Source organism: Cherax quadricarinatus, chromosome 85 (assembly GCF_038502225.1).
Source record: "Cherax quadricarinatus isolate ZL_2023a chromosome 85, ASM3850222v1, whole genome shotgun sequence".
Classification (NCBI taxonomy): Eukaryota; Metazoa; Arthropoda; class Malacostraca; order Decapoda; family Parastacidae; genus Cherax; species Cherax quadricarinatus.
In genome coordinates this window covers 11,054,610-11,071,997 of record NC_091376.1, presented here as the reverse complement: position 1 = coordinate 11,071,997, position 17,388 = coordinate 11,054,610, and the positions used below count along the sequence as shown (strand labels likewise).

Here is a 17,388-nt window from a genome sequence, read left to right as displayed (position 1 = left end):
TCAGGAACAAATGAATTATGTGTTACTAAGATACTTTACTACAAGTTTTAAAGTTCCTAAAGACTGATGACTTTGATGATGTTAAAGACTGATGACTTTGATGATGTTAAAGACTGATTACTTTGATGATGTTAAAGACTGATTACTTTGATGATGTTAAAGACTGATGACTTTGATGATGTTAAAGACTGATGACTTTGATGATGTTAAAGACTGATGGCTTTGATGATGTTAAAGACTGATGACTTTGATGAAGTTAAAGACTGATTACTTTGATGATGTTAAAGACTGATGACTTTGATGAAGTTAAAGACTGATGGCTTTGACGATGTTAAAGACTGATGGCTTTGATGATGTTAAAGACTGATGGCTTTGACGATGTTAAAGACTGATGACTTTGATGATGTTAAAGACTGATGGCTTTGACGATGTTAAAGACTGATGGCTTTGATGATGTTAAAGACTGATGACTTTGATGAAGTTAAAGACTGATGGCTTTGACGATGTTAAAGACTGATGGCTTTGATGATGTTAAAGACTGATGGCTTTGACGATGTTAAAGACTGATGACTTTGATGAAGTTAAAGACTGATGACTTTGATGATGTTAAAGACTGATGGCTTTGACGATGTTAAAGACTGATGACTTTGATGAAGTTAAAGACTGATGACTTTGATGATGTTAAAGACTGATGGCTTTGATGATGTTAAAGACTGATGACTTTGATGATGTTAAAGACTGATTACTTTGATGTTAAAGACTGATGGCTTTGATGATGTTAAAGACTGATGACTTTGATGATGTTAAAGACTGATTACTTTGATGTTAAAGACTGATGGCTTTGATGATGTTAAAGACTGATGACTTTGATGAAGTTAAAGACTGATTACTTTGATGAAGTTAAAAACTGATTACTTTGATGAAGTTAAAGACTGATTACTTTGATGAAGTTAAAGACTGATGGCTTTGATGATGTTAAAGACTGATTACTTTGATGATGTTAAAGACTGATGGCTTTGATGATGTTAAAGACTGATGGCTTTGATGATGTTAAAGACTGATTACTTTGATGATGTTAAAGATTGATTACTTTGATGATGTTAAAGACTGATGACTTTGATGATGTTAAAGACTGATTACTTTGATGAAGTTAAAGACTGATTACTTTGATGAAGTTAAAAACTGATTACTTTGATGAAGTTAAAAACTGATTACTTTGATGAAGTTAAAGACTGATTACTTTGATGAAGTTAAAGACTGATGGCTTTGATGATGTTAAAGACTGATTACTTTGATGATGTTAAAGACTGATGGCTTTGATGATGTTAAAGACTGATGGCTTTGATGATGTTAAAGACTGATTACTTTGATGAAGTTAATGACTGATTACTTTGATGTTAAAGACTGATGACTTTGATGATGTTAAAGACTGATTACTTTGATGATGTTAAAGACTGATTACTTTGATGTTAAAGACTGATGACTTTGATGATGTTAAAGACTGATTACTTTGATGATGTTAAAGACTGATTACTTTGATGATGTTAAAGACTGATTACTTTGATGTTAAAGACTGATGACTTTGATGATGTTAAAGACTGATGACTTTGATGATGTTAAAGACTGATTACTTTGATGTTAAAGACTGATGACTTTGATGATGTTAAAGACTGATTACTTTGATGTTAAAGACTGATGACTTTGATGATGTTAAAGGCTGATGATGGCTTTGATGATGTTAAAGACTGATTACTTTGAAGTTAAAGACTGATGACTTTGATGATGTTAAAGACTGATTACTTTGATGATGTTAAAGACTGATTACTTTGATGATGTTAAAGACTGATTACTTTGATGATGTTAAAGACTGATGACTTTGATGATGTTAAAGACTGATGACTTTGATGATGTTAAAGACTGATTACTTTGATGATGTTAAAGACTGATGACTTTGATGATGTTAAAGACTGATGACTTTGATGAAGTTAAAGACTGATGGCTTTGAAAAAGTTAATTCAGACTGATGATGACTTTGAAATACTGTACATCTCTTTGACGAAGCTGTGCATTTTCATAACAAGTGAATTTGAGTTAGAAACACTACCTGAGAGAAGGAAGGAGAGAGCGAGTGCCCCCAGCAGGCAGGTCTTCAGGACTCCAGTCATGTTTGCAGCGGACCAAAGAAGACTATGGTACAGAAGGAGGGTTCCCGACCCCTTATATACCCGTCAGATATCTCTCTTTGACATCAGTTATATGCGTCATTGAGAGATAATTCGACATAAAATATGTTGGACACCATATTGTGCTTTTCCCAGCAATAAAAACTCGTTTATCGCTTTACTGCCTGATGAAGCTCTTCCAGTATACACTACGATATAATGTATCTCCTCACCGCCTAGTTTGTTGGGTTCACAGCTTATCGTCTACGTGATGGAGTATTACGTTAGTTTGTTGGGTTTGTAGCCAATCGTCTACGTGATGGAGTATTATGTTAATTTGTTGGGTTCACAGCCTATCGTCTACGTGAGGGTTTTTACGTCTGCGATCCATTTAGACGCAAATATCAGTGAACTTTAATTTCTAAGGCACAGTGAGAAAAGGAGAACTACCGACAATATATTTGCTAAAAGGGCACATGTGTAATTAATGTGACATTTTATTGTGGCAACGTTTCGCTCTCCAAGGGCGAAACACTTTTGACAAAGTTCCTGGGGAACGAAACGTTGCCACAGTAAAATATCACATCAGTTGCACAGATGTCCATTTACCTAAGGTAAGTTGAGAGAGATAGTTGTATCATTTATTGAGTTGAAAGCCTATCGAGTACTCGAGGGCCTTTGAGGTTACTTGTAATATGTACACAACAAAGATACTTAAATCTATAAAACTGCGATATAAAATGCACTGTAAAATACACTGAAAGATACGTACCTCAGTGACTATACCTGCACCCCTGTCAAAACCTAATAATTAACTTCGAATTCGAACACACTTTTGTAGAAACACTGGTCACTAGGTCAGACGAACCCACGTGAATGTAAACCAAAAGATCAGATGAGTAGGGCATGTTTCGACATCGCACTGAGGCCCTCTTCAGCATAACCTTTTCGATGGGGTCGCCTTCAAGCTGGTAAACGATACTTGATTAGAATTTTAGCTACCTCCTTATCCTTGGATTAATCCCGATTACCTTCCATTCCACAGGTAGAAATAGGTATTTACAATTTTCCAGTAATCCGTGTCCCGTCTTCCAGCATAACTCACTGGAAAAGAATCTGGAGAAAGTTCTCTTGCACATTTTATCACTTTTCTTCCTATCCATTTTTTTTGTGAAGATTTCAAAGTGCTTTAAAAAGTAGGGTGTAGAGGTGAGGGTCAAGTAAATGTTTAAAGTTGCTCTGAAAAGTTTGGGAGATGTTGTGGGTGTGTTTAAGAGTTGCAGGAGAGTAGGAAGAGGCTTTTTGATACAGGTATGAGAATAGAGAAGAAAAAGGCACAATATTGTGACTGGAATAATGCACAAGTATCCCTCACATAGAAGAGAGACATGACGTTTCGATCCGACTTGGACCATTTGCAAGTCACTGTGACTTGTATAGGATGCAAGCTGGACCGAAGCGCCGTCATAGGCTTTTCTCTCCTATGTGCAGGTTATTTGTGTACGGTACGAGATTACCAGGGATGTATGGGATGTAAGGAATGTGGTAAAATGATGTAGGAGTAATAGAGGACTTGGACAGGAGTAAGCTGTAAGAGTGTTGACACAGCAGTCTTTAAGCAGAAGATGAAGGACCCCCGTGGTAATAATTTACGCTATGATAATTGTACTTATGTGCCTAAATACACGTTACCTGTGCCTAAATACACGTACTCAGTTCCTTCACTCAGCAGTGTTGATGACCTAAGAGCTGCAGTTTTACCTGTCTCATACACAACTAAATGAAACATAGTCAGAGGTCTATATTCGAATCATTAAAGAGTTTACTATATAAAGTTCTGGCTCATTTTTGAAGACGGAAGAGCATCCATTGGAGATTATCTCTCATTCAACGACTCAGCATCAAGTTCCTAATACAAAAAAGCTCAAACACAGCTGGCTTCATAGCCCACGAGCCGGATGTACACGTAGTTTATGCCATCACCCAGTTATTTAAATGGCTGTGGCTGCAGAGGCAGAACAAAAACATTTACCTGGGCCTTTTGACTAGTATCGATCATCTTTATTAATTCCAGGCCTGTAGGATTCGATGATACCTGGTTTGGGAACAGTGTATGGTATTCTATCCTCAATATCCTCATCCAGTTTGATATACTTATTGGTTTGGGCTAAAAAATGTATTTCGTTGTGGCTCATCTGTGTTCCTAGTTGCCATTTGTGTTCCTAGCTGCCATCCGTGTCCCTTAACTCCCAAAATTAGCATCTCAGTCTATCTTTATTCGCCCCCATCTTGCTCATCACCTAGTTTGTTGGGTTTACAACCTATCGTCTACGTGAGAGTTATTACGTCCATGATCCATTTGGACGCAAATATCAAGAACACGTTAATTTCTAAGGTACCAGAGAGAGAGATGGTTGCATTATTGAGTTTAAAGCCTCTCGACTACACAAGGGCCATCTTAATCGTGTTTTCCTGGTCTCCTCACTTCTAAAGTGAGGTTAAATTTCTTAATGGTCTCGTAGTCCATCAATCTCAGCTCTGACACCAATGTTGTACCAAACTCTTGAACCCTCTCTGGTCTCCATATGTTCTTGCTCGGGTGATGGTCTCGTGTACCTACGTACATACGTCAACAGTATTTTCAAAACGAAATCTTCAGCAGTATCAGTTTTGGGAACATCCAGGTGATGGTGTTGCTGTTGATAAAGTGACCTTCACGGGGGTAATTATATGCAGGCTTATCTTCTTACTTCTTCAAACTTTCCTGCTGATTATTCTTCATCTCGTCGTGAAACCTTCCTAGTGATTATTTTTCCAGTAGTATTGAAGCCTTCCAAGTGGTTATTTTTCCAGTAGTATTGAAACCTTCCAAGTGGTTATTTTTCCAGTAGTATTGAAACCTTCCTAGTGATTATTTTTCCAGTAGTATTGAAGCCTTCCAAGTGGTTATTTTTCCAGTAGTATTGAAACCTTCCAAGTGGTTATTTTTCCAGTAGTATTGAAACCTTCCTAGTGATTATTTTTCCAGTAGTATTGAAGCCTTCCAAGTGATTATTTTTCCAGTCGTACATGAAACCTTCCTGGTGATTACCTTTCGTCAATAAACCTTCCTAGTGATTATTTTTCTTCTAATCTTGGAACCTTCCTAGTGATTACTTTCTTCTCGTTGTGGAACCCTGTTAGTGATTAACACAGGTGCTATAAGGCTCTTACAGGTTTACCGCTTCCTTCCTTTAAAATAATGATTACCTTTGTTATTGTCTTGCAAACAATGCTAGATAAGCAGACTTCTAGATTTTTATGTTTTAGTTGAGCAACTATGCGTCAGATCATTACCTATTGTAGCAGTTAATACGTCAGATCACAGTGGAGCAATTAATACGTCAGATCATTACTTAGTGGAGCAATTAAACGTCAGATCATTATTTAGTGGAGCAATTAAACGTCAGATCATTACTTAGTGTAGCAATTAATACGTCAGATCATTACTTAGTGGAGCAATTAAACGTCAGATCATTACTTAGTGGAGCAATTAAACGTCAGATCATTACTTAGTGGAGCAATTAAACGTCAGATCATTACTTAGTGTAGCAATTAATACGTCAGATCATTACTTAGTGGAGAAATTAAACGTCAGATCATTACTTAGTGGAGCAATTAAACGTCAGATCATTATTTAGTGGAGCAATTAAACGTCAGATCATTACTTAGTGGAGCAATTAAACGTCAGATCATTACTTAGTGGAGCAATTAAACGTCAGATCATTACTTAGTGGAGCAATTAAACGTCAGATCATTACTTAGTGGAGCAATTAAACGTCAGATCATTACTTAGTGGAGCAATTAAACGTCAGATCATTACTTAGTGGAGCAATTAAACGTCAGATCATTACTTAGTGGAGCAATTAAACGTCAGATCATTACTTAGTGGAGCAATTAAACGTCAGATCATTACTTAGTGGAGCAATTAAACGTCAGATCATTACTTAGTGGAGCAATTAAACGTCAGATCATTACTTAGTGGAGCAATTAAACGTCAGATCATTACTTAGTGGAGCAATTAAACGTCAGATCATTACTTAGTGGAGCAATTAAACGTCAGATCATTACTTAGTGGAGCAATTAAACGTCAGATCATTACTTAGTGGAGCAATTAAACGTCAGATCATTATTTAGTGGAGCAATTAAACGTCAGATCATTACTTAGTGGAGCAATTAAACGTCAGATCATTACTTAGTGGAGCAATTAAACGTCAGATCATTACTTAGTGGAGCAATTAAACGTCAGATCATTACTTAGTGGAGCAATTAAACGTCAGATCATTACTTAGTGGAGCAATTAAACGTCAGATCATTACTTAGTGGAGCAATTAAACGTCAGATCATTACTTAGTGGAGCAATTAAACGTCAGATCATTATTTAGTGGAGCAATTAAACGTCAGATCATTACTTAGTGGAGCAATTAAACGTCAGATCATTACTTAGTGGAGCAATTAAACGTCAGATCATTACTTAGTGGAGCAATTAAACGTCAGATCATTACTTAGTGGAGCAATTAAACGTCAGATCATTACTTAGTGGAGCAATTAAACGTCAGATCATTACTTAGTGGAGCAATTAAACGTCAGATCATTACTTAGTGGAGCAATTAAACGTCAGATCATTACTTAGTGGAGCAATTAAACGTCAGATCATTACTTAGTGGAGCAATTAAACGTCAGATCATTACTTAGTGGAGCAATTAAACGTCAGATCATTACTTAGTGGAGCAATTAAACGTCAGATCATTACTTAGTGGAGCAATTAAACGTCAGATCATTACTTAGTGGAGCAATTAAACGTCAGATCATTACTTAGTGGAGCAATTAAACGTCAGATCATTACTTAGTGGAGCAATTAAACGTCAGATCATTACTTAGTGGAGCAATTAAACGTCAGATCATTACTTAGTGGAGCAATTAAACGTCAGATCATTATTTAGTGGAGCAATTAAACGTCAGATCATTACTTAGTGGAGCAATTAAACGTCAGATCATTACTTAGTGGAGCAATTAAACGTCAGATCATTACTTAGTGGAGCAATTAAACGTCAGATCATTACTTAGTGGAGCAATTAAACGTCAGATCATTACTTAGTGGAGCAATTAAACGTCAGATCATTACTTAGTGGAGCAATTAAACGTCAGATCATTACTTAGTGGAGCAATTAAACGTCAGATCATTATTTAGTGGAGCAATTAAACGTCAGATCATTACTTAGTGGAGCAATTAAACGTCAGATCATTACTTAGTGGAGCAATTAAACGTCAGATCATTACTTAGTGGAGCAATTAAACGTCAGATCATTACTTAGTGGAGCAATTAAACGTCAGATCATTACTTAGTGGAGCAATTAAACGTCAGATCATTACTTAGTGGAGCAATTAAACGTCAGATCATTACTTAGTGGAGCAATTAAACGTCAGATCATTACTTAGTGGAGCAATTAAACGTCAGATCATTACTTAGTGGAGCAATTAAACGTCAGATCATTACTTAGTGGAGCAATTAAACGTCAGATCATTACTTAGTGGAGCAATTAAACGTCAGATCATTACTTAGTGGAGCAATTAAACGTCAGATCATTACTTAGTGGAGCAATTAAACGTCAGATCATTACTTAGTGGAGCAATTAAACGTCAGATCATTACTTAGTGGAGCAATTAAACGTCAGATCATTACTTAGTGGAGCAATTAAACGTCAGATCATTACTTAGTGGAGCAATTAAACGTCAGATCATTACTTAGTGGAGCAATTAAACGTCAGATCATTACTTAGTGGAGCAATTAAACGTCAGATCATTACTTAGTGGAGCAATTAAACGTCAGATCATTACTTAGTGGAGCAATTAAACGTCAGATCATTACTTAGTGGAGCAATTAAACGTCAGATCATTACTTAGTGGAGCAATTAAACGTCAGATCATTACTTAGTGGAGCAACTGATACGTCAGATCATTACTAAACAAATTTCCAATAAAATTTCCTAGTGTTTGCATTTTGTGTTTTTCTATCGACTTAAGTGGTACAGCTGGTAGCAAGGAGCGACATTACTCACGAAATCGTAATAACACGATTGTAAACAACTCAGGGTACGAGTGGGGTTTAAACTCATGACAAGTGTGGCATGCAAAGAGTATGTTACAATTTATTCGGCATATGTCACACTCCCACATAGGCTGCCTCCCAACCAGCAGACTGGGTGCTATGGGTTTAACGATTGATAGGGTACCCATCGTTAAATCAGTACCTTGGTTCATTGACCAATCACAGACAAGCCCACCAAAGCTGAAGCAACGTGGTTCACTTGCGGTAAGCATTGGCAGACTTGCCTACCTGCTGGTTGAGTGCAGTGCACTCACTCTGGCTTCTGCTTTGCCATCTGCCACCGTGTACACTTATTATTCTATCAGTACATATTGTACATAGTGTACATATCTGTATATAAGTGAGTGAAGGCAAAATGTGTACTTTATAGTCTACTGCTGAGTTTGTTTGCTCCAATTCCATTACGACCAGGTCTCACAGGCCATTCATTACCTGTGTTCTTATGTTCTTATGTGGGAGGGGCTGGGTTTGATTGGTGTCATGGGGTACGGGAGTTATTTCTTGGGTAGCTTTATGTAGATGTCGTTTTGATAAGGACCTGCCTCGTATGGGCCAGTAGGCCTTCTGCAGTGTTCCAACATTCTTATGTTCTTATGTTCTTATGTAATAGCAAGCGAGTCGTAAAACTCCAGGCCAGTGCGTTAACCGCTGGCCTGGAGTGTTTCTACTTTAGGGTGAAATTAATAAAAAGGCATAATACCGTGACTGGAACAATACAGTAATAACCCGTATATAGTATAATAATAATAATAATAATAATAATAATAATAATAATAATAATAATAATAATAATAATAATAATAATAATAATAATTTATTTTTACATGAACATCAAACAAATTATACAAGTTATAGCTGACACCAGTGACATATATAGAAAGTCCTTTGCTATGCAGAGCATTTCGGACAAGTTGGGTTAATTTTGTCTCCAGGATGCGACCCACACCAGTCGACTAACACCCAGGTACCTGCTTACTGCTAAGTGAACAGCAGGTGTCTTAAGGAAACACCTTATGTTACCACCCGCACCGGGGATCGAACCACGGACCTCAGTGTTGACACTGAGTTTGCATCAAAGAAGACCAAATGGGTCAGGTTTTAAGAAATAAAAGCAATTTATTCTTGCCTGACTCTGAATAATAAATGAAAGAGGTGGTTTATGGTTTAAATTATTGTTTTGGCCTGAGGAAGGGAGGGTATACCTGGTGTGTGTGTATACCTGGTGTGTGTGTATACCTGGTGTGTGTGTATACCTGGTGTGTGTGTATACCTGGTGTGTGTGTATACCTGGTGTGTGTGTATACCTGGTGTGTGTGTATACCTGGTGTGTGTGTATACCTGGTGTGTGTGTATACCTGGTGTGTGTGCATACCTGGTGTGTGTGTATACCTGGTGTGTGTGTATACCTGGTGTGTGTGTATACCTGGTGTGTGTGTATACCTGGTGTGTGTGTATACCTGGTGTGTGTGTATACCTGGTGTGTGTGTATACCTGGTGTGTATGTATACCTGGTGTGTGTGTATACCTGGTGTGTGTGTATGCCTGGTGTGTGTGTATACCTGGTGTGTGTGTATACCTGGTGTGTGTGTATACCTGGTGTGTGTGTATACCTGGTGTGTGTGTATACCTGGTGTGTTTGTATACCTGGTGTGTTTGTATACCTGGTGTGTGTATACCTGGTGTGTGTGTATACCTGGTGTGTGTGTATACCTGGTGTGTGTGTATACCTGGTGTGCGTGTATACCTGGTGTGTGTGTATGCCTGGTGTGTGTGTATGCCTGGTGTGTGTGTATACCTGGTGTGTGTGTATGCCTGGTGTGTGTGTATACCTGGTGTGTGTGTATACCTGATGTGTGTGTATACCTGGTGTGTGTGTATACCTGGTGTGTTTGTATACCTGGTGTGTGTATACCTGGTGTGTGTGTATACCTGGTGTGTGTGTATACCTGGTGTGTGTATACCTGGTGTGCGTGTATACCTGGAGTGTGTGTATACCTGGTGTGTGTGTATGCCTGGTGTGTGTGTATACCTGGTGTGTGTGTGTATACCTGGTGTGTGTGTATACCTGGTGTGTGTGTATGCCTGGTGTGTGTGTATACCTGGTGTGTGTGTATACCTGGTGTGTGTGTGTATACCTGGTGTGTGTGTATACCTGGTGTGTGTGTATACCTGGTGTGTTTGTATACCTGGTGTGTTTGTATACCTGGTGTGTGTATACCTGGTGTGTGTGTATACCTGGTGTGTGTGTATACCTGGTGTGTGTGTATACCTGGTGTGCGTGTATACCTGGTGTGTGTGTATGCCTGGTGTGTGTGTATGCCTGGTGTGTGTGTATACCTGGTGTGTGTGTATGCCTGGTGTGTGTGTATACCTGGTGTGTGTGTATACCTGATGTGTGTGTATACCTGGTGTGTGTGTATACCTGGTGTGTTTGTATACCTGGTGTGTGTATACCTGGTGTGTGTGTATACCTGGTGTGTGTGTATACCTGGTGTGTGTATACCTGGTGTGCGTGTATACCTGGAGTGTGTGTATACCTGGTGTGTGTGTATGCCTGGTGTGTGTGTATACCTGGTGTGTGTGTGTATACCTGGTGTGTGTGTATACCTGGTGTGTGTGTGTGTATACCTGGTGTGTGTGTATACCTGGTGTGTGTATACCTGGTGTGTGTATACCTGGTGTGTGTGTATGCCTGGTGTGTGTGTATACCTGGTGTGTGTGTATACCTGGTGTGTGTGTATACCTGGTGTGTGTGTATACCTGGTGTGTTTGTACACCTGGTGTGTGTATACCTGGTGTGTGTGTATACTTGGTGTGTGTGTATACCTGGTGTGTGTGTATACCTGGTGTGTGTGTATACCTGGTGTGCGTGTATACCTGGTGTGTGTGTATACCTGGTGTGTGTGTATACCTGGTGTGTGTGAATGCCTGGTGTGTGTGTATACCTGGTGTGTGTGTGTATACCTGGTGTGTGTGTATACCTGGTGTGTGTGTATACCTGGTGTGTGTGTATACCTGGTGTGTGTGTATACCTGGTGTGTGTGTATACCTGGTGTGTGTGTATACCTGGTGTGTTTACCTGGAGTTTACCTGGAGAGAGTTCCGGGGGTCAACGCCCCCGCGGCCCGGTCTGTGACCAGGCCTCCTGGTGGATCAGAGCCTGATCAACCAGGCTGTTGTGTGTGTATACCTGGTGTGTTTGTATACCTGGTGTGTGTATACCTGGTGTGTGTGTATACCTGGTGTGTGTGTATACCTGGTGTGTGTGTATACCTGGTGTGTGTGTATACCTGGTGTGTGTGTATACCTGGTGTGTGTGTGTGTATACCTGGTGTGTGTGTATACCTGGTGTGTGTATACCTGGTGTGTGTATACCTGGTGTGTGTGTGTATACCTGGTGTGTGTGTATACCTGGTGTGTGTGTATACCTGGTGTGTGTGTATACCTGGTGTGTGTGTATACCTGGTGTGTGTATACCTGGTGTGTGTGTATACCTGGTGTGTGTGTATACCTGGTGTGTGTGTATACCTGGTGTGTGTGTATACCTGGTGTGTGTGTATACCTGGTGTGCGTGTATACCTGGTGTGTGTGTATACCTGGTGTGTGTGTATACCTGGTGTGTGTGTATACCTGGTGTGTGTGTGTATACCTGGTGTGTGTGTATACCTGGTGTGTGTATACCTGGTGTGTGTGTATACCTGGTGTGTGTGCGTATACCTGGTGTGTGTATACCTGGTGTGTGTGTATACCTGGTGTGTGTGTGTGTATACCTGGTGTGTGTATACCTGGTGAGTGTGTATACCTGGTGTGTGTGTATACCTGGTGTGTGTGTATACCCGGTGTGTGTGTGTATACCTGGTGTGTGTGTATACCTGGTGTGTGTGTATGCCTGGTGTGTGTGTGTATACCTGGTGTGTGTATACCTGGTGTGTGTGTATACCTGGTGTGTGTGTATACCTGGTGTGTGTGTATACCCGGTGTGTGTGTATACCCGGTGTGTGTGTATACCTGGAGGGTGTTCCTGGGATCAGCGCCCCCGCGGCCCGGTCCACGACCAGTTCCTCCAGTTCCTTTGATCAAGAGCTCGTCACCAGCATCATGGTATCCCAGTGAAGTTAGGACCTTATTGTCCAAGAAATAACCCGTTTAATCGGGTTTAAATAACACCGTAAAGATAAGGGATAAACAGTTTAGACGGTTCTAAATAAACCCAAGACAAAAACCGTTTAATCGGGTTTAAATATACCCAATAAAAACCGGAAAATCACTTAAATACACCTTAAATTTTAAGCAAATCTGCATTTTACCTTTATTTCTCTCTAATGAAAAGGCCCCAGTCAAGGAAATGGTACCTTTGTTTACTGATCTAGTTAGGTACCACGAGTATTGGTCACTAAAACGGCTTGACCATAGGTACCACGGGTATAGGTCACTAAAATGGCCTGACCATAGGTACCACGATTATAGGTCACTAAAATGGCCTGACCATAGGTACCACGATTATAGGTCACTAAAATGGCCTGACCATAGGTACCACGATTATAGGTCACTAAAATGACCTGACTATAGTGGTCAGGCCATTTTGCCTTACCTATCTAGTAATGTTAGGTAAGACACATATGCAACAATTAGGTATCTTTATTTCGAAACGTTTCGCCTACACAGTAGGCTTCTTCAGTCGAGTACAGAAAAGTTGATAGAAGCAGAAGAGACTTGAAGACGATGTAATCAGTCCATCACCCTTAATTAAAGTTTTGAGGTGGTCAGTCCCTCAGTCTGGAGAAGAGCATTGTTCCAAAGTTTGAAACAATATGGAGTTGAAGTGACAGGATGGAGCCTTATATAGCGCCAGGAGGTGAGACGTAGGTCACTAGTAGAACGCAGATGTTGGGAGGTCAGGTCCCTCTCAAATCCAGCCGTTCTCACTAGTAGAGGTAGTCGAAGTTGATTGCAGGTCTGTACCAAGATACCCTTGTGTTGCAGTGTCTGACAGATTGAACATTAAAATGGTATAAAATACCGACAGATTGTTAGGTAAGACGCATATGCAACAGTTAGGTATCTTTATTTCGAAACGTTTCGCCTACACAGTAGGCTTCTTCAGTCGAGTACAGAAAAGTTGATAGAAGCAGAAGTAACCTACGTCTCACCTCCTGGCGCTATATAAGGCTCCATCCTGTCACTTCAACTCCATATTGTTTCAGACTATGGAACAATGCTCTTCTCCAGACTGAGGGACTGACCACCTCAAAACTTTAAGGGTGATGGACTGATTACATCGTCTTCAAGTCTCTTCTGCTTCTATCAACTTTTCTGTACTCGACTGAAGAAGCCTACTGTGTAGGCGAAACGTTTCGAAATAAAGATACCTAACTGTTGCATATGTGTCTTACCTAACAACCTGTCGGTATTTTATACCATTTTAATGTTCTATCTAGTAATGTTTACGTACAACCTTCATCAACGCTCTATCCGTCCCTACTACTCCCATCACTGTGGTCTTAATGGTCCTCAGTGGGGACTTATGCAAACCTCTTTATTACATGTGTAAGCTTTTTTTGTTACTTCTGTTTGCCTTTTTTAATTATCTCTGTAAAATTCTTTTAATTACATCTGTTAGCCTTTGGTATCACTGTAAGCCTTTGTTTGGTATTTCTGTAAGCCTTTGCTTGGTATCTGTAAGCCTTTGTTTTGGTACCTATAAGCCTTTGGTATCTCTGAAAGCCTTTTCTGGAATTTCTGTAAGCCTTTGTTCTGGTATCCCTGTAAGCCTTTGTTTGGTATTTCTGTAAGCCTTTTCCGGTACCTCTGTGGTCAGCAATAAAAATACAAAAAAATCCGCTACATTTATTACTGCCGCTACAAGAACGCAAAGAATATCACACGGCTTGAAAAAAAAAGGCATCGGGCTCATTTGGACTCTAGCTGAGCTCGATTAGAGCAGCCAGAGCACCGCTGTAGGCAGCGTTGTAGTCGCAGGCTACTTCGTTGTGCTGGTAGTCCTGACGATCGTCATTGTAGGTGCCGTCCTGAGAGAGGTAAACACTTGGTAAACAGAAATGCAAGGTGAAAAATGAAGACTGGGACGCTTGTGCAACATTTGGGACTAATGTTGCACACAAGTGTTTCGTTCTTCAATGGTTTTTTCTAAACCATTGACGCCACATCGTGAAAAATATTCAAAACAGATGAAAAATATCATAATCCAGTTTTAAAGTTCAGTTTTATTCTGTGCAATATGGTAAATTGCACCTTCAGTTATTATATGTTAATTTTCTCCCTATCTGCCTTTTTTCCGTCAGTCAAATCTAAGAAAAAAAACTAAATTGAAAAATATTTTGGGTTAGAAAAATAACTCCGAAAGTAGCACCAAAATTCTTGTATTTTTAGTAATATTTTTTATGAAGCTAAATGGTAAAATTAGTTAGAAATTCCTATTCACATTTCAAACCATTAATTTATAGATTTGTCTAATAACCATTTTTTTTTGACTAGGCAGGTGTGGCCCGGTGGCCTGGTGGCTAAAGTTCCCGCTTCACACACGGAGGGCCCGGGTTCGATTCCCGGCGGGTGGAAACATTTCGACACGTTTCCTTACACCTGTTGTCCTGTTCACCTAGCAGCAAATAGGTACCTGGGTGTTAGTCGACTGGTGTGGGTCGCATCCTGGGGGACAAGATTAAGGACCACAATGGAAATAAGTTAGACAGTCCTCGATGACGCACTGACTTTCTTGGGTTATCCTGGGTGGCTAACCCTCCGGGGTTAAAAATCCGAACGAAATCTTATCTTAATCAGGCGATTTTTGATATTTATCCTCTTAATCGTATCATCACTCTGCCACAAATGATAATGTTATATAACTTCATCTAAAAGTATTTTGTAGATAAATAGTTCAGAGATAAGATAAGATAAGATTTCGTTCGGATTTTTAACCCCGGAGGGTTAGCCACCCAGGATAACCCAAGAAAGTCAGTGCGTCATCGAGGACTGTCTAACTTATTTCCATTGGGGTCCTTAATCTTGTCCCCCAGGATGCGACCCACACCAGTCGACTAACACCCAGGTACCTATTTGCTGCTAGGTGAACAGGACAACAGGTGTAAGGAAACGTGTCGAATGTTTCCACCCGCCGGGAATCGAACCCGGGCCCTCCGTGTGTGAAGCGGGAGCTTTAGCCACCAGACCACCGGGCCAAGTTGATAAATTAGGCCTACGTTTCGCCCCTTTGGCGAAAGGTTTCCACAAAGATACCCAAGTGTTGCACCTGTGTCTAATTCATCTAAAAGCATTTTAGTACATGGCTAATATGCTGGACTCGAAGCCATGGACTAAACAGAAATTATAAATTACTGTAGATATATGGAATTAGTTCGGCATTTAAATATCATTCGTGACTGTAATGTTAGAACATGGTTTTGAATCCCACTCACTAGCTATGATGTTAGATGCTTCTGTATAAGCGATCCTTTTGTAGCATTTGAGTATGCATTATAAATTACTAACGCTGCTTACTGAAATGACCGCTAACGCGACGGTCTGAAGTTTTGTGACTCTTTGATTGAGGGTTCTAACCCTACCCATGGTATGGTTTGTAATCGTGTCATTACGATTTCGTGAGTCAGGTTTGATGCTTAAGCTTGCATTGTTACTCACGAAATCGTAATACCAAGACGGGTTCAACCCCCACCCGTCCCGTGATTTGATTTCTGGCAGTATGTTAAGTGAGGTGCTAAGACGTACCTGTGCTGGTCCACCAACAAGGGCACCGTAGAGGACATGATGGTTGGGGCCGTCGTAAGTCATCATTCCGTCGCAGGTTTGTGGAGGAGACGGGCAGGAGCTGAGGTAAAAAAAAACAATAACATCAGAAACTCTTGTCTCCTGCCATACATGTCTTAGTCGATGATGGGAAAATAGACGATAAGTAGACGATAATCTTGGTTTATGATATAAACCTAGTAGTAAATACCGATAAACTGCTTTAGAAAAACACGTGAAAAAAACACTAGGACATATTTATTAGAAAACGTTTCGGTCCTGGGTCTTGATCAAGGTGATCAAGGTCCCAGGACCCGAAACGTTTTCTAATAGATATGTCCTAGTGTTTGCTCATTGGGTTTGCTGATTAACTGGCTTCAAAACGTATCACCTACAAGAGGGTCATTCAGGCCGCAGCAAGCAGCTCAGCACCATTCAAGGTAACCCTTATCCCTAAAGAAGATATTAAATTAAACTCTCTGCATATTTGCAGTGAGATGCACACCTCTTTTTATATCCTTTGACCCCCTAAGGCTAGAAGGTTATGCATTTTCCAAGAACCATGTCCTGACATAGGTATCAATTAAATGATGAACTGTCACTGGTTCCCTAAGGAGGATCGATGATTAAAGTTGCAATTAATAGTCCTATGGTGGGGACCAGGTGATTTCATCATAATTCCTTGAGACTAATGATTACATTCACTGCATTCCGGTGTTGTACGCACTAGGCTTCACATTCGCCCTGACGGGGCTCTTAGATGCCTGACTTGTGACGCAAGAAAAAGCGAAGTGTGGAGCTCCCGTCTCATACCTACCGCAAGGCAGAACCCTTTTTGATTGGTTAAGTCAAAACAGCCAGTCGTAACAGATCAGATTACTCGGTCACGGCTAGAACAACAAATCAGTAAACTACATTTTCTAGCTGCCGCCTTATTGGCTGAGCCATTTTCTGCCGTGCTTTCAAATCGAGACTTCCACCAAAACCCAATTCTCCAATTGGTAGACTTAAATTGATCAAGCAGCCAATCATGACTGTGTTCGTAACATATTTCAGACCCAAATTCATGCTTATAAAACATGTATACATTTTAAATACCCCAAATCAGTTACAAATATTTCACACAAATTACCTGGAGCGATGGTGGGGCCTCTGAGGAGGATTTTCACCGAAGCCGACCACGAAGGACTGGTATAAAGGATTGTCTCCCAACAACTGACCGATCTGGCCTCTGGCCCATTCTTCGTTGGCTGCTGTATCAATGCCGTGCTTGGCGGCCTAAAAATATTCAATTAAACACTAGATTAGGAGCAAAAA

At 40.1% G+C, this 17,388-nt stretch overlaps 1 protein-coding gene across 1 annotated transcript in view; it reads right to left on the bottom strand.

Annotated features, from left to right (window-relative positions):
- The window catches only part of LOC128703284 (uncharacterized), a 74,599-nt gene that overhangs the window by 38,790 nt on the left and 18,421 nt on the right, over positions 1 to 17,388 (bottom strand). Inside the window, 5 exon segments of the mRNA XM_070103524.1 lie at positions 2,105 to 2,230; positions 3,855 to 3,923; positions 14,237 to 14,339; positions 16,054 to 16,153; positions 17,204 to 17,349. Of these exon segments, the coding sequence (XP_069959625.1) occupies positions 2,105 to 2,230; positions 3,855 to 3,923; positions 14,237 to 14,339; positions 16,054 to 16,153; positions 17,204 to 17,349 (544 nt within the window).